Raw genomic sequence first — 27418 nt, forward strand, 5'->3', positions numbered from 1 at the left:
ATGTAATTTTTTCGAAATACTCATATGCACAGACAAGCATGTAGTTCACTTCATACCAATTTAACATTTGTTGCATGCTGCCTTCACATGGCTGCAATTTTATTGGCCAGCAGTAGGTACTTAGTAGTTGACATGGTCAGTTATATATAAGTATAACGGCATTTTAAAAACAAAAACTCTGAAACATTGCAAAATATACACACTAGTAGCCTTTGGCAGAAGAATTCTTAACTATGCACTATATGTCGTGTTGAAGAAATATCTGAGTAATGAGGTTGGGACATGAAAAGGAATAATAACAAGTGGCAGCAATTTAAGCTGCAATTTGCCTTAATTATCATTAGTACGCTTCTAGTGGTGGCAATGCTTTTGTTGTAATACTGTTCTGAACACACAGCACCCCTGCCAATAATAATAATAATAATAATTAAAAGCAAAATAAAAATGCAACATTAAAATTTCCACAAAGGCTAATATTAAACATCTTAATAAAACTGCAGTCTAAGACTCATTCAACAATCACTCCAATGCATAGCACGTACATTTATACATGGAAATTTTAAATGATAATATTGTATGCTTGTGCCCACCTTAAAATTGCAGAATAAGAAAGACACCACTAAAATACTATAGCATGTGAATGTGATGTTGTGGTAACCAAAGTAAACATAGATAAGCCAGCCATTGCACACTAGCCGCTACACTAAACTGCATGCAGCACAGCTTGCAGCTGTATTACAAATATTGGGGGCTGCATGTTTAATTAAATATTAATGCATGAGAAAGCACAATGGTGCAATGAATTTTTGTCCAGTGCTAGAAGTGCAAAACAAACCACCATTCTTTATGTTTTGAAACAATTTTTATTTCCTAGGCTGTGGCTACGTGGTTAAGTGCAAAAACAGATCACATCAATTTTGATCCCTGATCAGTCGTAGGATTTTTGTGTGTCATTTACCACTTATTCCACCTCTGGCAATTTTTATTGGTTTGAAAAATGCTGAGATTCAAAGTCCACATTAAACTGTAGATCTCCTCTACAACTGGCTGTGTAAGTCAGTTCCAAAAGGCAGATGACTGCAAAATACTATCTCCCACAGAAACATGCCTGGGAAACCACTGTAGTGTTCAAACTAACCTTTTGGATCATGACAGCACTACCTGTTTAAGTTCAATCATAGGTAAAGCAAAGAGCTGGTGGGTGTAACAGCAGATATGAACAGCAGATGAGAAATGCTGAACATCCTGAACGGGAAGAAGATAGATGTCAATTATGCTTCAATAGCCTACATACAAAGTTTGAAAGACCAGTATTAACCGAGGTGTCTTTGATTATACTACGGCCTGCTATTTTATCAAGGGGCCGCAATGACTAGATTAGACTAATTACACTGTGCAGAGTGAGATTAAAACTGTCTAATTAAGGGCATTGTCTGTCACTAACATTCTCCCCCCCCCCCCCCACACACACACACACACAAACACAACACAACACAAATTAGCTGATCCATAAACTTCATCAAAATTGGACTTTATTGTTGTTTTGACATGACCCAGTTCGATGGAGACACCTGGTACTTCAAAACATCCGCATCACCGTGGCTCCGATTAGGCAATGTAAAAGTCATCACCTACACTGACAGGAACAGAAATACAAGTAGTACATCATTTCTGACTTCCATACACTCAAGAGATCAACAGGCTCCAAAACAGTAGTATGTGAACTGCACAACAGGCACACATCAGCATTTTCAGAGACACTGGTCAGGACTAGGCGATATGGCTCAAGCGATTAGACAGAATAGCCAAATATAACAGATGGGATGACGCAATGTTTCAGCAAATGTGTACTTTCACTTGGAAGGCACAGTCCAGCAGTGATCTGAGAACGAGAAAGAGAAGCCCAGCAGCTGGAACAAATTCCAGGCCAAATTGAAGAAAGCATTTGGTGAGAATCAGCAGCAAGTCCCCATAACAGAAGAACAACTGAAGAATTTCATGGGGAAATGACACAGTTCTACACAGTAGGTTTTGACCCTACACCACATTGTGATCCAAATATGACAGAAGCTGACAAATTTCACACTTTATTATAGGAATCGCAGAAGACGTGTATCAACCCCCTCTGGTGAAGGGTGTCGCAATGACAGAAATTTATCAAGTGGTGCCAACAAATTGTGGAAACGCAACAGAAAAGAGGTATGAACAACCACAAATATTGTCCCCATGGCAGTTGTGGAGGAACACCATGACTTAATCTCTCTCATATGCCAGATAGGTAAAAGAAGAGGTATAGCAGTGAATGACAACCAGAAATGTCAGATTAAATACCCAAGAGCTGCCTTGAATGCCAACCCCATGCAACAGAATGTTGCCGAAGAGGGGTACTGATCTTTAGCACTAATCACGGACACTAGTCAAACATGGAGAATGGACTCAGCACATTCTGACTTATGTGGCAGCTTCCGAACAATAATCCAGCATCCAATCAAAGCAGTTTCAAACAACTTGTCTGTCAAGGGTAAGGTCCTGCAGAATAACAGACATCTGGAGGACAAACAACAACACACTAGTATATTTTCACTGTGGATACCCTGGAAATGAATGCTACTGCAGATAAAAATGACATGTGTTCATAGATTATTATTCCAGAAGACACCAACCATCACAAGAGTCCAGTTAACTGCAGACCATTATTGTCAATCTGTGGGATGAGGCCAATTGTCTTGACTTGGATGAGGTCACTTCCCGACACGCTATAGTGATTGGCCATTGCCATATATAAGTACTGGCCACTTGCCTAGCCACCAAATTCAGGAAACTATGCAAGATAAGTGGAAGTGAGGCCACCGCAGATGAAAATCATCTATGGATGATAGTCAGCAAGTCGTCAGGAAATCTCAGACCTCATCACTGATGGCACTAATCAACTCGGGAGCTCCCTTTCGTGTAATGTCAAACATTTATCATCGTAAGCTAAAAAAGACTATTTTCCTTGATACAAAAGTGATTGTGCTGAATGTTACAAAAAGGAAAATGACAGAAAGCAGAATTTCAAATTTGTCATTTTAGCAGAATGTAGTCATAATACTATTCTCAGATGGGGCTTCTTGTAAGTGTCACAAACAGTCTTAGACTATGGAAGTTCAGAGCTTCTGATAAAGCTATTCAAACACACACACACACACACACACACACACACACACACACACACACACACACACACACACACACACACACACACATTCTGAGCTTTCTTTCATTGTGTGTGTGTATGGGGGGGGGGAGGGGGGGGGAATAAACTATAAAAATTTTTAACTTTTTGCAATTTCAAAATTATGTTTTGAAAAAATGAATAGTCACAGGATGTTAACTGTCTTGAGAAGTGATAAAGTGGAAGGACTGCTAATTGTGAACTATGACATTCATACATGAAATTATTAAACTGTCAAAATATTTGTACATAAAGTTGAAAGAGTATGAAATTTTTGGGTTATTTGGAAATTATTTTCTCCAAAATCTCCACCCCCACCATAATTGTTCTAAAAATTTCATAGAACATTAACTCGTCACTGTACTTAGGGGATGTCCAATCAGAGTGGGCAATACTTGTCCATACAAAATGTGAGAAATTTTTAAGGTACACCTAGCTCTACTATTGAGGTAAAAAACCGTGGACACTTAAATATTTAAATTGATCACTGATTTTAAGTAAATTTCATGCAAAACTTATATTTCTGGATCAAAGTAATTACTTTACATTATAAATCAGTGGGGAAACAATTCATAATTTTGTTTCAAAGCATTTCATAACAAAAATTAGATATAGAATATTTATACCCATTTTATTTTTATGATATTATTCACAAATTATTATTGTGTTCTGTCATGATTTTACTTCTTCATAACTTTCCATGAATTAAAATTACATACAATGCAACAATCGATACTGCACTACTGAAAAAGAGTTCATTTGTTTTTTTCATCTACTTCTCATTGAACTTGTATTAATCTACTTCTCATTGAACTTGTATCACTGAGCTGAATTTCACATGGAGAATGATGATCTAACAAGAGCAATACTTGGGAAATGGGAACTGCACACTGATCTTTTGATGATGGCTGTGAACTTCTTACCTCTCCTGGATGTTAAGGCGGAATATAGTAGGGCCTACAGAAGAAATGCTAACACTCAACACATCAACAACTTCACACCCAAGAATATAAACAGCTGCACTGTCTTCTTCAGGTCCACATTTGGGTGGTGGTGATTGTTCAGGTGAATTGTCACTAAATTTATTTTTGTAGTGAATGTAGCAATTCTTGCACAATGGATTTGATGCTAATACCGTTACTTGAGGACCAAGATATTTCTGCAATATCTCTGACAGATTCACAACAACTGTGAAGTATCCAGAATGAGATTTTCACTCTGCAGCGGAGTGTGCGCTGATATGAAACTTCCTGGCAGATTAAAACTGTGTGCCCGACCGAGACTCGAACTCGGGACCTTTGCCTTTCGCGGGCAAGTGCTCTACCAACTGAGCTACCGAAGCACTTCGGTAGCTTCGGTAGCTCAGTTGGTAGAGCACTTGCCCGCGAAAGGCAAAGGTCCCGAGTTTGAGTCTCGGTCGGGCACACAGTTTTAATCTGCCAGGAAGTGTCAACTGTGAAGTAGTTTTCACTTTTCTTAAACATCACCTTCTAGTGTCTTTTTCATAGTCCACACACCTCACTCTTTCCCTACTGTATTTCCTCGCAGACACTGTGCCTAACAAAAAGTTCAAGCCAAACACAAAACTCACTGCAGAATGGTTTATGTGCAAGTTCTCACTCGCTTGTTATAAACAGAAGAGTGCTAGAAACAGTGTTGCCAACATGAATACTTTACACTAGAAATTCAGTGATGCAAAATATGTAGAATGTTGAAAAATTTACACAGAAAAATAGCACCCACTGTGTTTGTACTGACTACTAACATATTAACCAAACAATATTTTGTGTAATTCTCAAAAGTTTTTTTACATTTTTACTAATAAATATTTACATAACACAAACAGCTGGCACAGAGAAGATACTGTTTATAATTGACAAAAGCGATAACATTCTGTAGCTTTCCACAGTAGAAGAAAAAAAAGTGGAAAAATTAACTTAAAATTCATTTTTTGTCTTAAATTTGTAAGTTAGAGGAAGTCTGTATGTGTGCAGGCGTCAACTAAATTTCAACACACTATGAGGGAGCTTTAATGCAAAACATGTTAGGTCTCCAGTGCTTTTGGTTTATTGGTTGTATTTTTTGTTCTCTACTATTTTAAGTTATTTACAAAATACATATCTTTCAAAGGGCCATACCATTTACAAAAATTAAGTTAGAGCGTAAATACCTTATTTCTTAACACTTATGATAGAAGTCTAATACGTATTTTTTTCCAGAGAAACTCTTGACCATGAGTTGACATGACCTATGATTTGAGATAAAATCACCTTACTGGGTTGACAATGCTAACAGGGAAAATACAGCCTTCATAATTCCTGATGGTCTGTTTGAGTTCAATGTTACACAGTTAGTAACATGTTCCATGGATCATTTTGCACAATAGATTGTATTGATGTGGAATGAGCAATTATACATTCACATGGCAAATTAATTTGTACATACTGTCACATTCTGAATATCCCTTTCTTTAAACTTTTTTTTTTTAATGCTAGAAATTCTCCTACGGAATAAAAGGGCTTGTTAAGGAGAAACTTTCTCAGTTTGCCATCGAATTTTACTGTGCTGCCTGTCACGACATTTTGTATATCTGGGTAAATGAACAAAAATTTTTGTTGCGGTATTGTGCATCCCTTTTTGTGCTAAAGACAATCTTAACGTGGAACAATGAATGTCATTTTTTCTTCTGATACCTCATTGGTTGGATTGTGTAACACTCCAGCCATTTTGGAATATATGATGGATGTTATGTGGATGACTTCATTTTTTCAGAGACATTTGAAGGACATCTAAGATACCTTCAACTATTCTGAAGTGTGTTCACACTGAAGGCTTCTGTCTGAAACTGTCCAATAAATAAAAATTTTGGGGAATCTACTGAATGGGTATGGAGTCTGTACCAACACAGAGAAAATAAAAACAGTCACATTTCCATCTCCTCAGCACATTTGTGAAGAGATAAATTTGCTCGGAACATACTCATACTACTGGCAGTTCATGAAAAGACTTCTGAACAATAGCATGGCCCTTGCAAGAACTACTGCAGGGAGATGCCAAATTTTCCTGGAATAAAGCACAGGAAAGACATCTCCTTGTCTTTACGGAAGTGCAACATTTTCTCCAGTCCTAAGCATTGTATGACAATATTGCTGAAACAGAACATTCCACAGATGATAACAGTTATGGTACAGGTGCAATTTGAGTGCAGATTCAGGAAGGTGGTGAAAGGTGATAGTTTATGCTTCCAGAGTATTGTCCAAAGCTGAAACAAACAACTCAACAACAGAGAAAAAAAGCCTTGCAATTGTTTGGGCCATCAACAACTACCATCAATATTTATTTGGCAAACCATTCACCATTGTGATGGGGCACCATTCTCTATTCTTGATGACTAACTTGAAGGATCACTCAAGTTGAATAGCCAGATGGAACTGAGTCTTCATGAGTAAGTCACTGTTGTACACAAAAGCAGTGTGGATGAACTATGTCACACTTGCACTAAATGACATTCCTGCTCGACATAAGGATGATTCAGCACTGATAAACAACTATAAATGCACAGGAGGAGGACAAATCTACAGAAGGAGAATTCCAGTTAATAAAGAGAACACTGTACAAGAGAAACTCTGATCGAATGGGGAGGGGGGTGGGAGAGGTAGATAGTGGGGGAGGTGGGAGGGGGAAGGGGAAAGGGCGGCAGGGGGAAGGGGGAGAGGGGAGGATGGTTGCTCATCATCCCATTTGACTACAGCTAGCTATCGTCTGGGTATCCAGTATTCATGAGGACTGTAGACAGACTTAGATGATGGTATCACTGGCCATGTCTCTACCGGTCTGTTCAACAGTATTGAAGCACCATAAGGAATACTAACAATGAAAGCATGTGCTGCTGCAAAGCACCATCTTACAAATATATTCAAAGCAGTCACTCTTCGAACCTCCACAAGTGACTGGAATGAGAAAGAACCTTAAAATGTGGTACAAAGGAAAGTACTCTCTGCAATGTTCTTCAGTGTTTTGCAGAGTATGAACCTAGATGTAAATGTTATGGCATTTACAAACAAATTTATCTTTGACAGATTTTTAGACAACAAGGAATTGCTATATTATAAACAACTGCAGTTGATACACTCCTGTAATTTGTATAGTTTTCGTAAAAATGTAATAATGATATTAGCCATGTAACAATAAGAAAAATATTTTGTTTGCCTTCATTTTTCTATATACTCATGACTTAACTTTGCACTTCAGGCTGGGATGGTTGAAGTAAAGAATTCTATGAATCCCTTCACACTAAATATTCCCCACATGAAGTGCAACACTAAAATGCACATATACTATTTTTTTTTAATTCTGTGTATTTTATCATAACTATGTTTTCCAGTTAGCATTTACTTATATACTTAACAAAGGCTGTACCAACACTGTGCTACCTCAAATTCCTCATATTCTGACAGTTCAACAGCTATAGCTCTACCTGGTTCATCTACATAAATATTTCCCATTGCTTACAATTGATCCTCAACACAATTTTGTTCTAAGGATTAGGACAGAGCTTTTTTGTTGAATAATATCAATTAAATTCTGAGTCTTCTGTAAAATCTAGGTCTTTATTAGTGGGAGTTTTGCTTTTACAAAGGCATCTCGAAGGACAATGTGTGCATTAAAATCTCCTCAGTCACTGAATGGGTGGGTGACATGCAAGATGAGATTAGTGAGTCTTTAACCCAAGCATAAGGGGCTACACTGTGCTAAAAGACTTAAACTTAACACTTAAAGATGCCCTTTGAGCCCATTACATTACCCTACAAAAAAGCAACTTTATCACTAATATAGAATTATAGAACATCTTTCTCATTCCCTCATGGAGACATACCATTTATCACCTGTACTTGTAGCATCCAACAGATTTGTCACACAAGACAAGTGTATGAAATCTGATGGCTTAGGACTAGTTCTTTTACTTCTCTGGTATTTCATCAAGCATTTTTTCTTTAACGATGATGATGATGATGATGATGATGATGATAGGGTCTTGCACTTTTATACCCAGAGGTTAAATGTTTAATTTCTTGAAGTAAGTATAAGTATGTGGCTGCTGATATCCACTCTTATGATTTTTCCAGATATCATGGGGGGAGACTACTGTTTTCCCAGCATGTTTAAGTGTGTTGTATTCTAGCTTAAGTTAGTTGCCTGGGTAAATCACACTTTTCCCCCCTCTCCCCTCATTTCTCCATTTAGGAGGGTGCAATCCTCAGTGATTTCCTGGGTAGTTTCCAACTTGGCACATGTAACTGGTAGTAGGACTCTAAGGTGGTACGTAGAGTTGGCAGTACATACTCCCAAACTGTATTACTATTATTTATGCCTAACAAGACTGACTCTAGGCTGTTTAGTTTTGAGGTGCAGCCTGGGAGGATTCAAGGACAAAAAAAAATTGGAGTAGGTTGAAGAGGGGGAGGCGAAACTCTTGCAGGACTGACACTGCAAATAGCACACTGAATTGGAGGAATGACACAAAGTGGATTAGCCTAACCATTACACATCCAGGAAATGTTGCGAAGCTGGTAGTCAACATACAGGGTGTCCCAGAAATGTTGCGACTAACTTCATAAGATTGTAAGGATGTCTTAAACACTCTGAAGATACGAACCCGTGTATGGAAACATCATCCAATGATACTACGCATCATCAAAGTTATAGGTGCTGGCACAACTACTCGGCCGCCACTTCAGCGGCAAATATCACTTTGCACACTGATAGACCATAGTGGAACATCCTGTGGTGGTGTTTGTAATTCAATGATCATGACTGATTTCCATGATCGCCAATGGAGAAGATGGATCCAGCTGCTGCAAAGACAGACTTTAAAAGTCTCGTATGAATGCAATGCTTTGTTGTCTCAGTGGGTGATGGTTTCTGCACTGGTTCCCATTGCAGTTCATTTTTCTACTGGAACCCTCTGAAATCTCCAATGTTCTTGGCATATAGGAGGAAAAAAATTGCAGATGGAAACCAGTGTTCAAAACTGCCATCCAACAAGGCGACAAAGCATTGCATACGTAGGAGATAAGGCCTGTCTATGCAGCAACTCGCTCCATCTTCTCCACTGACAATTGTGGCAATCAGTCATGATCACTGAATTACAAACAACATTATTTGAGCTTTCACCTATGGTCATACAAAGTCACATTTGCTACTGTACAAACCCTAAAAGTTCATTACAATATTTCTGGGACAACCAGTATATGCAGCTGTATTCCCTGGCTCATCAGTGATTCACCTCATGGTATTTTTTTTAAGTGTATCACATCTTCCATTTACTTACATTCCTCCACATGTATGTGCATGATCTCTTTGCATGAGACAACTTCTGTACCATAGCTGATGGTGTTAAGAAATTCAGTCATTATCTAATAGCAATTTCATCTTATGAGTCTGTTCCGCTTGACCTATTGAAAATGTTTTTGCTCGAACTGTACCACTGTAAAGCAACCCACTGGCACACAGCATGTCTTGAAGCAAAAGTTTATATCATCCTCACAATCTATAGGATGTCTTAGAAGTTTGCACTGTTGATTGAGTGGGTGGTTGGTTGATTTAGGAGAAGGGGACCAAACAGTGAGGTCATTGGTTCCATGATACAGGATGGCAGGAATCAAGGGAGGAGCAAACAAATGGCACAGGCAAGTCAAGGGGAAGGGATAATGTGCAAACAAAGATGAGACAAAAAGTAGGAAGAAGGTGGGGAGAAACTGGCCAGGGTGGAGGCAAGGTCAAGGCCTCCGTAACTAACACCTACGCTAACTTAGGGACTCAAATGCCAGAGGAAAATTCAAGAACATATACCTAAGAGTACAAGCCATTTCCGCAAAGAAAACCGAGGACAGACATAACCATGTGCAGGAAGGTCATCTGCTAACACCAGAGACAAGGAAAGTGGGAGGGCATTTTTAGTGTGAAGGACCAGAAGATGGAGGCAGTCTAACAAAATATGGATCAACGTGAGTGGAGTCCTGCAACTATAAAGGGCTGGGGGTTGGGTAGGGGGGGGGGGGGGGGGGGGGGGCACTTCATCGCGGAGTAAAAAAACCATAGGTCAACATAATATGGCTAACGTGAAGACGGCTGAGGATGGTAGATTCCTGCCAGTACAGGCAGTGGGAAGGGTGCCACATGGTGGGAGTCTCCTTGATGGCATGAAGTTTATTAGATGGGGGCAGCCTCCAAAAGTCAGCCAAAGATTGAGCAAAAAGGGATTTTATGTAAAGCGGCAAGTTTGCCGCCCCCCCCCCCCCCCCCCGATGGGATCATGGAGAACAGAGGATAAGTGGTCGCCACCCCCACTACAGGCATATCATCAGCAGGTTCATTACCCAAGATACTTACGTGACCACAAAACCAAAGGAAATCAACCCAACATGTAGCATCACCAAGATCAACAAAAAGTTCTTGGATGGCGGAGAGCAAGGGGTAGTGGGATAAACACTCAATCCATACATAACAAAACATGGGTGAGGGAGGACCGTTTAACAAAACAGAGGGCTCGATAGATGGTGATCAATCCTGAAGTAAACACACCACATGGGGCAGGCAAGAAATGGCGTTCCATATCAACAGAAGGTGTGAAGGCATACTCCACCCCACATGATTAGCAGATTTAGAGACATACCATCCTGAAACTCCCGCAACAGTGTTCAGAACAAACAACAGAGCACCACTGGAACGACAGAAGCATTTGTTCCCCTACAGACATCCATCCAATTCATGGTCAACGAACTAACCAAGGGGTGGTGGTTGGGAGAGAACATGGGGAAGAGGACAAGGAGGGGAAATGGAAGTCATGGCTGACAGAAGCATGGCAGAGCCGAATCAGTGAACCCACCCGAGGGCAGGTAGGAGCTAGGATAGCCGAATCAAAAGGGAGGGAGTCTAGTGTCGACCATAAGACTATTGACAGTGCTTGTGCGAAAGGCACCAGTGGCTAACCAGATACCGTGATGGTGAACTGGGTCCAACAGCAGCAACACTGAACGGGCAGATGATACATAAACTTGACAACAATGGTCCAAATGAGGCAGAACTAATGTGTGGTAAAGGCACAGAAGAGTTGAATGATCCACACCCCAAGAGCTGTGGTCAAGGAAGCGAAGAAAATCCAGTTTACGCAAACAGCCAGCCTTCAGATGATGGATATAGGTGAACAAAGTAAGCTTGTTGTCAAAACTGAACTGGGTGGCCACAGTCAGATGTTGGGCATCGAGGTGGAGTTCTGGATTAGGATGAAACATACAGTGACAGAAATGCACCACCATTGACTTACAGTGAGAAAATAGAAAACCGTGCGAAAGCACCCACATGAAAGCACACCAAATGGCACCCTGGAGCTGCCGTGCTGCAGAGGCCATCGAGTGGGAGGTATCCTAAATACAGAAATCATGCACACACAGAACAGGGGTGACCAACTGTTCAGAGAGGCCCCAAGTACTTACAGAAAGGACATTTAATACAGAGCCCTGTGGAACATCATTCTCCTGAGTCCACAGAGAGCTGAGAACAGGGCCAACCCAGGTTATGGAGGGAATCAGGGACAAGAACTGGCAAATAAAACTCTGAAGAAGGTCCAAAGACCCCACTCATGGAATGTAAGGACGACGTGATGACGCCAAGCTGTGACATAGGCCTCAGCCGTCTTCATGTTAGCCATACTAGGTTGACCTATGGTTTTTAAATCTGCGATGAAGTGCCCCTCACCCCCGCAACTAAACCCAGCCCCTTACATAGACCAAAGAAAACTGCAACAAAATGATAGCAGTGAGAAAAGGCCTGCCGAACTGTGGTTGCAATCAAATGAGATGATCGACCGGAGACTGTCCCTCCCGAAAGCAACACTGGAAAGGATGTAAAAGGTCTCATAATCAACAACACAATGGAGCCAACGAGCCACCATCTGTTCCAGTAGTTTGCAGAGGGCATTTCTCAGGCTGAAGGCCCGGTAACTATGAAGGGATGATGGATCCCTGCCAGACTTAACACGTACTACAATACTGTCTCTCCACTGATAGGGAACAGGCCTTGGAATCAAATATGGTTAAACACCTAGAGGAGATATTGGCGGGTGGAGCACTGATGTTTGGTTATGGAGGGAATCAGGGCCAGGAACTGAATCATGGGGAGAAAAAGAGGGCCAAAAGAAGCACCCATTCAGTAAAAGGTTGATTGAAGGATTTCACCTGACAAGGGTAAAACTTACACAGGAATCTTCAGCCTGCTGTTTCCAGAGGAGGAAGGTAGCTGGATAGAGGCTGATACCAATGCTGTTGCAGAATAGGTCACAAGGTGTTCCGCAAGAACTGACGGATTAGTACAAAGACCACCTGGAGGACAAGGCCCGGAAGGGAAGACCGCCACTGACAACCTTTGAGGGTGCGAAGTGTAGCCCACACTCATGATGAAGGGTAAGAAGAACAGAGAGAAGAAAGTGTTCCCAACACATCTGCTTGCTCTGACTGATTAAGTAACAACCTTTGGCGTGAAGATGTTTAAAGGCAACAAGACTGGCAGAGGACAAGTGCCACTTAAGATGCTGCAAGGTGCGACAATGAACATGGTTAACGGTGTTATTGGCCATGCTCCACCACAGAACTGGCTGGCAGTGAATAGGGCCCATTAAGTGGGGAACAGCAATGCTGGCAGCATGGGTTATCGTATCAGATAGGACACAGACGACTTCATCAATACAACCTGACAGAAAAGGTGGAAACACAACCTGGGAGGTCTATAGAGCCAATCAGAATGAAGGAAATCCAGCAGGGAAACCTGGTCATCAGGAGGTGGGAAGGGAAAGAGAATCAATGGGAAGTGGTCGCTACTACAGAAGTCATCATGTGGTGACCAACGTAAGGAAGATGGCAGCGAAAGATCAATGGCAGAGAAAGTGCCATAAGCAGCACTAAAATGAGTAGGGGAACCACTATTAAAAAGGCACAGGTCATGGACCACAAGAAATTGGTCTGTGAGGCGCCCCTGACTAGACGAAGCAGCACTGCCCCACAAAGAGTGATAGGCATTAAAATCCCCAAGAAGGAGAGAGGGACGGGGAGTTGCTGATGGAGGGCTGTCAGGCAGCAGATGTAGGTAGCCTGTCAGGAGGAAGATAGATATTACAAACCGTGATGGCGGAGTCCAAGCAGCCCTCAGCAGCAACCGCTTCTGATGTGGTACAAAGTGGGATCCATGTAATAAAAATATCCATACAGCCTTTGTCACTAGATAACCTCAAAGGGCCATCCTGTTTCTGACAAAACACAAGTAAAAGGCAATAAGGGTTTGCAACTCTGGGTGGTGATGTTAGTATCATTTCAGTTTCATTGAATAATCATGGAATGAGTATCCAAATGGGAGGCAAATGGGCTACTGCCAACCTTGTCTCCGGGTCACCATGTCACCAACAGCGACGGCGTAACATCCTAGGTAACGAGGAGAAAGTTGGCAGGGCCACTAGAGCAGTCTTGGCCTGGGACTTAGGTTTTTTCTTCTTCTTCTTCTTCTTCTTCCTCTTCCAGAGTTGAGGAGGGCAGGGCACAGACAGAGGACACACTTCTGCAAGATCCAGAACTGAAAGAGAGCAGGTGACCTTGGGGCGTACAGACTGCATGTCCCATGGCTGAGCCGTGGTAGCAGATCCCCGACATGAGAGAGACTTGGGTGAGGGGTTCCGGGAGGTAATCCCATCACTGTGGGAGGGGCAAGGGCTGAGGCACTTGTTCGGCTGTGGACGTGGTGTGACATCCTGAGGGAGGACGTGAAAACCATAGGTGAGGGAGATGGGACTGAGATAAGGATATGGGAGGAGAAGTAAAGGACATAACAGAGGCAAAAGCAGAAGTCGTCAACAAAGGGTGAAGGTGGTCATACTTTTGATGAGCCTCAATGCAAGAAAGATGATCTAGGGACCTATACTCTTGTAGCTTCTTTTCTTTCTTGTAAGCCAGGCTATCTGGTGGACATGGAGAGCGATGGTCAAGCCATTTTACACATGGGTGGCAGAACACAGGAGCTCCTCTCACAAAGTAAGTGTCCAATTACCACATAGAGGGTCTGTCATACATCAGGAAGGCTTGCCCAAAACACAAGCACTGAAAGCACCTCATAGGTGGCAGGACGAATGGCTTCACGTCACATCAATAACACATAACCTTGACCTAACCTCTGGGAGGGTATCACCCTCACAAGTCAGAATAAAGGCACCAGTATAAGTGCAGCAGTATCGGTGCAGATGTCCTTACAACCTTACTCCACATGTCTAACAAAATGAATGCCCATTGGTTCCAGATTAGCCTGGAGTTACTCGTTCAGCTTGAAGGATGAGGAACCGACAAAAAACTGGTGAGCTGTAGTAGACACCGGGACATCACCAAGATGATCACAAGCACAAAGAGCTGCAGATTGGGCAGCAGAAGAAGATTTAACAGGGAATCCGACAGCATCTTATTGAGAGATTCCACTTCATCAAACTTGTCTTTTTTGCAAAAAACAGCAGCTTTGTGGCTGTGAGTCCATCCTATACAGTCCAGGTATCAAGGAAAGTGTTTCACTCTAAGCCAGCAAGCCTGGCCACCACCTAGAGTGTAGCCAGGAAAGGGAAGGCAGTGGGATCATAAGAAGCAGCATTCAATGGTCCCTTACCACTCGAAGAGATTGCTATATGAGATTGGTCAGAGTTTTTGGAGCTTGATAAATTTCATAATTTCATGCGCAAAGCATCCAGCACCCTGATACCACCCATTCCGATCAGGAGCTCTCCCAGCCACCATCAACCAGTCGCGACAAGGGCCGTCTGACAAGGCAGCCATTGCTGGGAGTTCCGATGCTCCAGAATGACATACATGGGGAGGCAACAGCTCACGTATCGGAAGTGTGATCCCTGTGTTGTCAGGGGGCTCATACATAACAGACCCAACACACATACTGGCTATACGTGCTGGTGACCTAGTGGAGCAGAGGGGGGCCTACAGCGAGGAAGGGAGGGTGGAGAGGTAGGTTGGTTGGTTTGTGGGATTGAAGGGACCAGACTACTAGAGGGTGGAGAGGAAGCCACACCATATATTCTACAGAACGAGTTCTTCCACATATGGCTCTCAGTAAAGACAGAAAATTTAGAAGTAGAGATCAAACCCTAAAGGGGATCCAAAAATGCCAAAAAGGATGACAGAGAAAAGGCAAGGGAAACAAAACTGCAAGGAATACAGGAAACCAGGTGGATAGCTATGTCAACATAGTAAGTAAGAACACCGAAAGAGGGTGAGGTGGGGACAGTGCGGAACGAGCAAGAATGAGGAGAGATGGGCACGGGGAAGAAAATGCACCTTGAGTAGGAAGACTGGGTTGCAATAGTTCATGGTACCGTGAGTGCCACATAGAAACTCACAAAAGAACCATGAGCCCTCTGAAACGTAGTGTTGCTGTTGTCGTCGTCATCGTCGACTTCCATCTGAAGACTGATTTGATTCAGCCCACCATTATTACTCTATACTGTGCAAGCCTCTTCATCTCCAAAAAAACTTCAGTAAAGCACATCCATTTTAACCTGCTTACTGCATTGGTCTCTTGGCCTCCCTACACAATTTTATCCCGAACACTCCACTTCAATAAAAAATTGATGAGCCCTTTATATTTCAGACTGTATCCTTCAACTCACCCATTCTTTTAGTCAAGTTATGCCACAAATTTCTTTTCTTCTTAGTTTTTTTCAGCACATCCTCATTTGTGTGATCTATCCATCTAATCTCCATCATTCTTCTAAACCATCACATTTCTGAAGGTTCTATTCTCTTACTGTCTGCACTAATTGTGGTGTCTTACTTCCATACAAGGCTATGCTCTGAACAAATTCAGTAAAGAAACATCCTGGCAGATTAAAACTGCGTGCCCAACCAAGACTCGAACTCAGGACCTATGCCTTTTGCGGGCAAGTGCTCTATCAACTGAGCTACCCAAACACGACTCACGCCCCGTCCTCACAGCTTTACTTCTGCCAGTACCTCGTCCCCTACCTTCCAAACTTTACAGAAGCTCTCCTGCGAACCATGCAGAACTAGCACTCCTGAAAGAAAGGATACTGCGGAGACATGACTTAGCCACAGCCTGGGGGATGTTTCCAGAATGAGATTTTCACTCTGCAGCAGAGTGTGCGCTGATATGAAACTTCCTGGCAGATTAAAACTGTGTGCCCGACCGAGACTTGAACTCGGGACCTTTGCCTTTCGCGGGCGAGTGCTCTACCATCTGAGCTACCGAAGCACGACTCATGCCCGGTACTCACAGCTTTACTCCTGCCAGTATCTCGTCTCCTACCTCAGTTTGGTATTTTGCATATGATTACATGGTTGGAGACTGTGGCTGTTATTTGAAGACAAACGTTGATGACATTGAGACAGCCACCAGCCACAAATTTATTTTCAGTTTTCTGCTTTTCTGTGCACAGTGTATAACATTAATACAATATCTAATATGGCAATCCTTCAAACGGGCAAATGAAGCATATCATCACAAATACATATACCATTTAAAATGGAGCAGTTTCACATAAATGAGATATATTTGTCCTCAGTAGCCAAGAAATAAATTTGCAAACGAGAATGTCATGAAACTTTCTGGCAGATTAAAACTGTGTGCTGGACTGAGACTCGAACTAGGGACCATTGCCTTTCACGGCAAGTGCTCTACCAACTGAGCTATCCAAGCACAACTCATGCTCCATCCTCACAGCTTTAATTCCACCAGTACTTCGTCTCCAACCTTTCAAACTTCACAGAAGCTCTCCTGTGAACCTCGTAAACTAGCACTCCTGAAAGAAAGGATATTGCGGAGACATGTTTCCAGAGCGAAATTTTCACTATGCAGTGAAGTGTATGCTGATATCAAACTTCCTGGCAGATTAAAACTGCATGCTGGACCGAGACTTAACTCAAGACCTATGCCTTTCATGGACAAATGCTCTACCATCTGAGAATATTATTGAAGACTTGACCTCAAAGCCAAAGCTGAAATGGAACTTCACTCAACAACTTGAGCATAAATGACCAAATAATGAGCTGTTCTACACAAGGCATTGCACTGAAAGATATCAACACTTCAACTGTAAATATCCTACATGACATTAGTGAAAAACATATCTGGAGACATGACAGAAACAATGCAACCACATGGGCCAGCAATCGAGCCCAGAAATGCCAGTATCTCAAAATACAGTACCAGAGACAAAGTAAGAACCACCACACATCATCACTTGTAAAAACGCTAAGTTCTATTTATTAATTTCATACAAGAATCATTCCACAAAGACACACATGCTGTCACAATAATACAATATAAATGAATACTTCAAAATATAAGTATACACAGAGTGCTTAGGTACGCTCTACACGGACAGGGCAAGTGGGTGGCCGTGGCTTTGATGAAGAAACAACCCCGGCATTTGCCTGAAGTTATCTAGGAAAACTACGGAAAATTCCAAATCTGGATGGCCTCTGAGCATTGCAAATTCTCCCGAAGATAAAGTCAATGACAAAAAAAATGCACAGCCTCATTCGATTGGTCCCTATCATACAGTGCTCTTTGAGTTACAATTTGCTCATGCTACGTTAGGATTATAAAAACTTAGTTTTGGTCTTCATTGCTTCATGCACTAAGAGCATCCGCTGAAAAAGTGGTTCCATGCATAGACACGCAAAAAAGGATTGTAAGACATAATGGTACTTGGTTTACTACTCACTGTCGAACATAAGCGCCAATTACTGCACGAGAAAACACATTGCACCCAAGTATTTCAGTTCTACACTAAGGTAATAGACCCTACCTACAATTCGAATATTCAGAAAAGCTATCTGATCTACAAGACAAAACTTATTTTTGTAAATTGGATACAAGGGAACTTACATCGAAAACCAAGGAACAACAGTTCTTCTTTCGTTTTGTAGAGCCATCATCTATCACAAACACCCACGTTTTTCTCATTCAACACTACCGCTACTCAAACACCACAGATCACTGCCCACTGGCTAGTGGCTAAACAGGAAACAAGTAAACAACGCTGTCACTTTCGTCACAGATATGCTACGTTCTCATACCGACTGCAAATACGACAGTCAAACATAAGGCAAATACTTCCCAGCGGCAATCACTAAAGGCCCGTTCACCCGCAACGATCTGTCTGCGAAAATGTTTGCGCACATCACATCTGCGCAGACAGATCGTTGCGTGTGGACAGAAGATTTGCACCAACCTGAAGTGTGTGCAAACATGAAAGTTGGAGTTGGAGGTTTGAGCGAAACCTCTCGAATTTGTGGGTTCAAACCACATTTGCGCAGACAAGTTGGAGCGTGTGGACAGGAGATCGCCGCAAATCTGGCGCGAAACAGCTGTTTGCTCAGTCTAGTGTTTGTATTTGTGCGCACAGGGAATTAAAATGGCCGATACTCGTCAGTGTTCTCGAGAGTTTGTAAGTGAATTCATTGAAATAGATAGAAACCACCCATGTTTGTGGAAGATTAAAGTAAAGAATATAGTGACAGAGACAAAAAGACAGCAGCATACAATGCTCTAATTGAAAAATTGCGAGTATTATTTCACTCAACTCTTGTTTCGATATTGCTGTTGAAAATTCCAAATCGTTGTAGCTCCTTCCTGTTGCTAGGAATCTTAATGTTACCGCCAGCCGTTCGTGAGGAGAAATTGCTTGTCTATACAAGTATTTTTTTCTCATAATATGAGGGGTTACAAGCTTTAAGAGATAATTATAAGTTTCGACATCCATCCGCAAATAATTTCGCCAGTCATTAGGTTCGCCCTGCAACTCTCGCAGTAAATTTACGTGAGAAAACTGCTGTCGCTTTAGCAGCCACTGTCTACACCATTTTGACCGCTTTCTCTGCGGTTGGTCTGAATGTTTTTTGCAACACAAGTTGCGAACGCAGACCACAACACAACTTTCTCCATTTCTATATTTCAAAATAACTGGATTAAATTTTTGACGTTTACAGGTAGTCGCTTGCCACTGATATTTCTTTTCTACACCGACAGATGGCGGGCGAGTAGTAGATTGGGGTTTGTGGCGTGTGTACACACCACATTTACAGCGATCTTTTGCATGTACAGACACCTGCGCCGATGTCTGCGCAGACAGATCGTTGCGTGTGGACCGGGATTAAGAGAAAAGACTTGTTCAACTCTTTCGCCGTTTTTTTAATTTAGGGAATCATATATCAAACAACGAGACATCTCCCATCTTTCCTATCATGTTTTACTTGAATTAACAACAATATTACGATTTCTGTTTGTAAAATATGACTCAGTAGTTTTAGTTAGATTTAGCTTTTCCATTCTTTCAAGTTTCTTGAACAAAATACTACATGAGACAGTATCAGAGATCTTGGGATAGATCTACAAGAGTACCAAAAGATTTAGGCCTATTTTCAAGACCATATGGTACTGAAATACCACTTCTTGATTTGTATGATGTTAGAAAGAATTTCGCTAATAGCTGGTAAAATTGATGGTTATTAAAACACAACCGGTTTCGTGGCCTAAAGCCACGTCATCAGGTGCTCCCTCCATGGTAAAAAGTGAAGTACAGCGTCCCTACATTGTAGATATTAAAATTAATAAATAAATGTCTAACATATACTCATAACGTTCAAAAATCATAGACATATTCATCGCTTCTGAAGGAATGGAGCATGTCTTCGTTACCATTCGCTCGCCATAATATTGACAATATTTGCTAAACAGTAAATTTCGACAAGGAGCAATGGGTATGTCTATGATCTAGAATGCTACCCATATCTTACACTACAAAACTGGTATTTTTGTTTTCAGTAAGTATATATTCTAAATTAACACATAAAACTTGCAGTATATTGCCTTTTATATGAACAACGACACTCAATACAAAAAAGAAATTGATTCAACCACAGGTAGGACATATTTTCTTTCGGTGCATCAAACAGATGAACTTGTTACATATGGTTCACTTAATCTTGGATTTTCTGTCTTGGGGCTTATAACATCTTTCTTTTGATGGCTGTGCTCTGTCAGGTGTTTGAATTTCATTGTTTATTTTCGACACATTAAACGTTGTCTCACAGAGCTAGTGAGGTTAAAGTTGGAATATTCAGTCGGCTCACCATCTGCAGTCTGGTAAGTCCATGGCAACGCTTCTCAAATATGAATGTCTGTTCTTGATTATTTTCTTCTCTGATGCAGCTGAACCGCTCAAAAGGGTCATATTGCTGACTCCAATAATGTCTTGGATGTTGTAGAAAGAACTTTTTCTGGATGTGGAGTATGTATGACACAATTGGTCCAAAGTATCAACGCCTCCTATTGTCTGGATGCAAAATTCTATATCTGAAAATGTCTTACTTTCGTTTGGGTCATTTCCTTTCTGGTGCATAGTGGAAAGGTTAAACACTATCCTCCTCTTCTTCTTTAGCGGACAGTAAGACTGAAGAGAGAATTGATCATTACATGCAAGCATAGCACAATTCTTCTGTTCAGTACCAAATAATCAGAGAACCTACAATCGACGGCAAAATTAATGAACTTGGTGATAAACTCACTGCCCTCTATGACAAACATGCACCTGTGCGCACAGTCCGTGTAAGAAAATCTCCTGCTCCATGGCTGACAGCTGAATTACGTCAAATGATGACTAATAGGGATGCTGCCCACAGGCGTTTCAAGGCAGATCCGAAACCCGAGCGTTTCGAAGAATATAGAAAGCTACGGAACAGAGTGAAACAATGCATTCGCAATGCCAAAATCAGGCACGCTCGCTCCCTTGTATGCAGCGATCTGACACCCACGACTCTATGGAAGAATCTCCGTAGCTTGGGGGTCGGAAAGGCAAAATCGGAAACTACTTTTCATGTGTCAGCTAACGAATTAAATGAATTCTTCTCTGCACCTCTGAATACCAGCACGGCTGATAATTACCGTCCACAAGAATCCCCAAACAGGATAACTAACAACGATACCTTCCATCTAAAACATGTAACAACAAATACGGCAAGAAAAGCAATAATGAGAATCTCTTCTGATGCAGTAGGCAACGACAGTATTGGTGTAACCATGATTAAGAATGTTGCCGATATCTTAGTACCTGTCTTAACTGACACATTTAATTTTTCCCTCATGAACGGAATATACCCCACTGCATGGAAAAGAAGCATAATTCGACCCATCCCTAAGATCGAAAACCCGCAACTGCCTAGTGATTACCGACCAATTAGCATACTGCCTGCTGTTTCCAAAGCACTTGAATGTATTGTTCATGACCAAATCTCTGAACACTTGCATGAATTCAGTCTATATGACAAATTTCAATCCAGTTTCCGTAAACATCACAGCACAAACACTGCTCTAATTAAAGTAACTGATGACCTGAAATATGCCATCGATAATCGAAAGGCAACAATATTGACGCTACTGGACTTCAGCAAAGCTTTTGACACTGTTAACTTTGACATATTACGCAGAACAACAGCTTAATTTCTCTGATAGTGCTACGAGATTGTATGAAAGCTACTTAAAAGACAGACAGCAATGTGTTGTCTGCGCAAATGAAAAATCTTCCTGGAAACATGTTTCTTTGGGAGTGCCACAAGGATCAGTCTTAGGACCACTTTTGTTTTCTTTATATGTCAAGGATATTTCGTCGGTTTTGTCCTCCTGTAAACATCATTTCTATGCCGACGACCTCCAGCTCTACCTAAGCGACAGACCTGAAGACGTAAACACTGCAATCGCTCTGATGAATGATGATCTGTCTTCAGTAGTAACATGGGCGAAAAACCTGGGGCTTAAATTAAATGCAAAAAAGACGCAAGTAATCTTAATAGCCCATCAGAAATTAATAAGTTCAGATTTCCGAGAACGGCTACCACCTATTCTGCTCGAAGGTACTCCAATACCATGTCAGAAAACAGTGAAGAACTTGGGTGTAACTTTGGACGAGCATCTCAACTGGGCGGAGAATACAGTCGCAGTGTGCCGAAAGACGTCTGCTTGTCTCTATGCTCTCAAAAGGTTTCGGAACATATTCCCACAGGACTTGAAACGCCAGCTCGTGCAAGCACTCGTTCTACCGAACCTCCACTATTGTGATGTGATTCAACAAGGCATGAGTAGTGAAAACAAAAGACGGCTAGAGCTAACCATGAATGCCTGTGTGCGTTACACCTGCAACATTCGCCGATATGATCATGTTAGTGCTTCATACTCCGAGCTAGGGTGGCTGCGGCCGGACAAACTGCGTGACTACCACACTCTATGTCTACTTCACCGACTCCTCATCGCGCAAGCACCCCAGTACCTAGCTTCAGAGATTAAAAACCTGTCATGCCCTCATAATCGAAACACGAGGTCACTCTTATCTGGTATCCTAACTGTGCCCACTCACAAAACAAAAACTTTTGCAAACTCCTTCTCAGTTGCCGCTGTCCGCCTCTGGAACAAACTGCCCCTTACCTTGAGTAAAATTCAATCTCCTGTTGCTTTTAAGAAGAAGTTGAAGCATTTCCTACTATCATCCGCATAAAATTCTCCACAAAATTAATGTGCAAACCCAATCCTCACATCTGTCAAATAGCAAAGCTAGCGTCTCCTATCTTGCTCCTGAGATGCCTTCCTCTTTATCTATCTCTATTAGCCACGCAGTCTCCTTTTCCTTTATATTTTCCTTAATTATGTTTCATCATGTCTCTCTATTCTTCTCCTCCCTTCACCATGAGTCTCCCTCATACTCCCTGCTGCCAGCACTCCTATCTAAAATCTTTCTCTTCAATAATGTATTTTTCGAGGTGTACCTTTCTAATTGTTTATCTCACTTTTTGTATTAGATGTAGTTTAACATGCCTACTAAAACATATGACTGTAAAATAAGTAGAATGCCTGGTTAGATGTAAGAGAGGGCCTGATGGCCCTAATCTTGCCAAGTTAAATAAATAAATAAATAAAATAAAAAAATAAAGATACTTCAGAAACGTTGGTGGAATCTCTTTTTTATTTTCCTCAAGGTTCCAACTGCCGTTATTTGTTCCTAGCAACTGTTGTGCTGTCTTCACTAAAGTAAACCATTTATCTGTGGTTACATTTCTATACGTCCAATGGAAAGAAACGGTCATTTTTTCAAAGTAATACTGTGCTGCTGGAGTGTTTTTGATCCTTTACCTGGATGCATTTCGGCATCTAAGGCATAAGATATTTTGGAATCACAACACATTAAAATATTGATGCCATACTTCTCCGACTTTGATGGAATATAAATCTTGAATGAGCAGCAGCCTCTGAATCTTACCATTTGCTCACCAGTTTACGTGTACTCTGATGGAACATACGTTTATCTCATTTTGAGAAATGACCTCTCAAACACTTCTCAAAGGTCTGCCAACTTATCGTGTTGTTTCCTCTCATTTCTAGTGTCTTTATCGTCAAACCTGAGGCAGCTTAGCAAAAATCGAAAGTGAGTCTCAAACATCATTGACCGACATGTTGGTATTCTCAAGTCATTACCAAATAATTTCTTAGTGAATACTATATGCATTTTCATAACACCTGCATTATATAATAACCCCATTAAGGGTAAAATGCCTGTATCATTGGTAGTATGGGCCTGAAGCTTGCATTTTGAACACCTCCATCTTCCACATGTCAGTCAGTTTTATATTCTACCCACTGTACAGCTATCTTTTTGTTTGTAAATTGTGTAATTAAGTTTAAATTTTCTAAGTTTCTTGCTTCTTCTTTTTTTAGAAGATAAAATTAAAGAATACAGACCAGATTCATTGATAAAAAACTGTATTTTTTTGGTGCTATGTGATAGCAATCTTTGTTCTAATAAATTTTCTAATGTAATTCGATCATCAACATCAACATTTACTCTGATAGCTTGTGTGGATTAATGTATTCTAAAATCAAAGCAACACTTTTGCTTTTAACCATGGATTATTATTTTCATCAATAGTTACTAAAATATTTTATTTGTTATAAGTGAGCTTATTATTCTTTAGATCAGTAACTGCCTCCATTTATACAGAATTAAAATACATTAGTAAATTAAAATTCATCATTAATATTTTTACTCTCCTCATGTACACAATATTGTAGAAATGGTCACATAGTTTCTCAACAAAGTAAGATAGAGTGTTGAAGTGTACATTGTATATTTCTTTTCTTTCATCTACTCTGTGTACACCAAAGTAAATATTAAGCGTTTGCTCTATTAATTTATATCCAGTACATTTATATTTTCTGACATAAAATATTTTATTGTCTTTAGGTCTTCCTCTATTATAGCTTGATAATCTTTTTGAAAGATTATTTTCAGATAATACGCCACCAACTTTAAAGTAATTTTTCTTAGCATACTGCTTAGTTGTGGAAATGTATATAATTTGTTATTTCTTCACCTCCACTACATCAGATATTACATCTTTTAATTCTACACATTCTTTTTCCATTTCTTTTAATTCTATCGCATGTTGTTCAATAATTTTTTGAAGTTGTGTAATTAAGATAGTCAACTAATAATTCCTCAATTATTATATAATAAGGATACAAAGGATAAACATTCACATATACATAAAGAATGTTACAAAATGCTTACAAGAAATACATGTAATAGTAAAAAGAACGTTTTGAACAGTTTATATCTAATTATAAGAATCCTTTGGCGTCGTTTAAGGATATGAACAAATTTTCTTCATTTTTACAAACAACAACAACAGGAGTTACAACATTTTAAAAAATGTATTGACTGTCAAGAAATGGAAGTTTTTGTCTGTTTTTACGTAAATCATACATATAGGGACAAGCTTACAAGTAGCTGTAAGACTTGTCAACTAGAATATAGACAAAAAAGAAAAATAGTATGTAAGTGTGGAAAGGAAGAAGTTAAAGACGATATCAAAATGGACACATTAAAAATGAAAACTGTTATTTTTTTGCAAAATTTAATGTTTTTTAATCCTTAATAAATGGAAGCCCCTCTGAGAGATTTTATAGTTGCTCAACTTCGTGATTATTGCAGAAGGAATAATTTATGTGGATGTAGTGCATTTAGAAAGGGTGGCCTTATCAACTCAATTATTTAAAATAATTGGCCTCTTCCCACAAGAACTCTCGAAAAATTGAAAGTAAGCGAACTCAAATATAAAGCTAAAAATCTTACTATTCAAGGACACAGTACATTAAAGAAATCAGATTTAATTTCAGTAGCACCTTTGGTGCATACGCATGATAAGCTTCTTGAAGTTTCATACAGACAAACAAATCCACATCTTTTGAACTAAATTGTGAGGAGCTAATGATTATATTTCATTTTGGATATATTCGTCCTTTAAAGTAAGAGGATCATCATGTTTGATTTCTTTGTATGAGAACTCATAATTTTGCAAAGAATTAATTAAATGTCTTTTAATTTGTTTTATATTTCCAGGGTTCTCGCTCAAGAACCCTGCAATTCCATAGTGAATGAAGCCCAAAATGTCATTAGTGATCAAAACGTCCTTTTTACTAAACAAAGGAATCCAAATGTCTTTGAACCAACTTCCTAAACTTAATTCATACTTCCTTTCTTGAACGAATTTGAAAATGTTCAGCTCTGAGCTAGCAACAACTGCCATTTATATAGAATGGAAACACATTAATAAATTAAGTTTTTTTCCTTTTCACCATCATAATTTGTTAATCATTTAGTGCATGGAATTCCCTCTTTAGAAGTGTGTTGTTAAAGATAACAATTTCCTTGTCGTGAAATGTGTATTGTATTAAAAACTCATAAATGAAATAAAAATGCACAGTAGAAATACTAGTGATAGAAGGAAAATTAAGAGTGTAAATACTTTATCTATACAGTTATCAAGCCCACAGCAACATGAAAGAGGATTCATTTACAAAGGAAAATTTTTAATTAGTCTAATAAAAACTTGTTTCAGTAAATGGAAGTGCACAAATAGTGTAAAAAAAATGGAAAGTAGAGAAGCCAATCGATAACTTAAATTCAGATAATTATACAAAGGATAAACATTCACATATGCATAATGAATGTTACAAAATGCTTACAAGAAATACATGTAATAGTAAAAAAGAACGTTTTGAACAGTTTATATCTAATTATAAGAATCCTTTGGCGTCGTTTAAGGAAATGAACAAATTTTCTTCATTTTTACAAACAACAACAACAGGAGTTACAACATTTTAAAAAATGTATTGACTGTCAAGAAATGGATGTTTTTGTCTGTTTTTCCGTAAATCATACATCTAGGGACAAGCTTACAAGTAGCTGTAAGACTTGTCAACTAGAATATAGACAAAAAAGAAAAATAGTATGTAAGTGTGGAAAAGAAGAAGTTAAAGACGATATCAAAATGGAAGCCTCTCTGAGAGATTTTATAGTTGCTCAACTTCGTGATTATTGCAGAAAGAATAATTTATGTGGATGTAGTGCATTTAGAAAGGGTGGCCTTATCAACTCAATTATTTCAAATAATTGGCCTCTTCCCACAATAACTCTCGAAAAATTGAAAGTAAGTGAACTCAAAGATAAAACTAAAAATCTTACTATTCAAGGACACAGTACATTAAAGAAATCAGATTTAATTAATACCATTGTGTTACAGGAGTTTAAATTTCATCCAGGTGTATTTCAAAAAACTACATTAAGTCCAAAGAATGTACTGAATATAAATTACTTTTGCAGATTTGATGATGATATTATTGAAAGGCCTCATCCACCAGGAGATGAAAAAATAGAAAGGTTAGTTCAAATTTACCCATTTAGTAGTAAAATATTTTATCAAGAAAAGGAAGCTCATACATCTGAAGAGCATTTATGTGATATTAAAGAAATTAGATCTAGATTTAATGAAAAATTTAAATCTTTGTCTGTATCTATAAAATTGTCTTTAACGATGGTAACATTGCTAAACTCGATACTGTTAGTGAGAAAACAGATTACGTAATGAAAGCACTCAATTCCATGTTAAAAGTAGCTAAAAAGAGGACTAATTTCAGAAAAGAAGATAAGCTGAATATAACAGTCAGTAACCCAAAAATGTTTTATCCCACTTCTACAAGTTATAATGCATCGAATAATATTAGAGAATCTGTCAAAGATTTGTGCAATAAAATGACGGATAT

The 27418-nt window shown here is 39.8% G+C and overlaps 1 protein-coding gene across 2 annotated transcripts in view; it reads right to left on the reverse strand.

Moving 5' to 3' along the window:
- LOC126266620 (uncharacterized) overlaps positions 1-18512 on the reverse strand; it is an 85805-nt gene extending 67293 nt beyond the window's left edge. The window contains exon 1 of one of the 2 annotated variants that reach the window (XM_049970971.1): positions 18158-18512. In XM_049970971.1, coding sequence (XP_049826928.1) covers positions 18158-18207 — 50 coding nt within the window. In that variant the 5' untranslated portion in view covers positions 18208-18512. The remainder of the gene's footprint in view (positions 1-18157) is intronic. The other variant, XM_049970980.1, reaches the window with a different exon arrangement.
- Positions 18513-27418: the final 8906 nt, after the last annotated feature.

The sequence above is a fragment of the Schistocerca gregaria genome, chromosome 1 (genome assembly GCF_023897955.1).
Source record: "Schistocerca gregaria isolate iqSchGreg1 chromosome 1, iqSchGreg1.2, whole genome shotgun sequence".
NCBI classification, from domain to species: domain Eukaryota; kingdom Metazoa; phylum Arthropoda; class Insecta; order Orthoptera; family Acrididae; genus Schistocerca; species Schistocerca gregaria.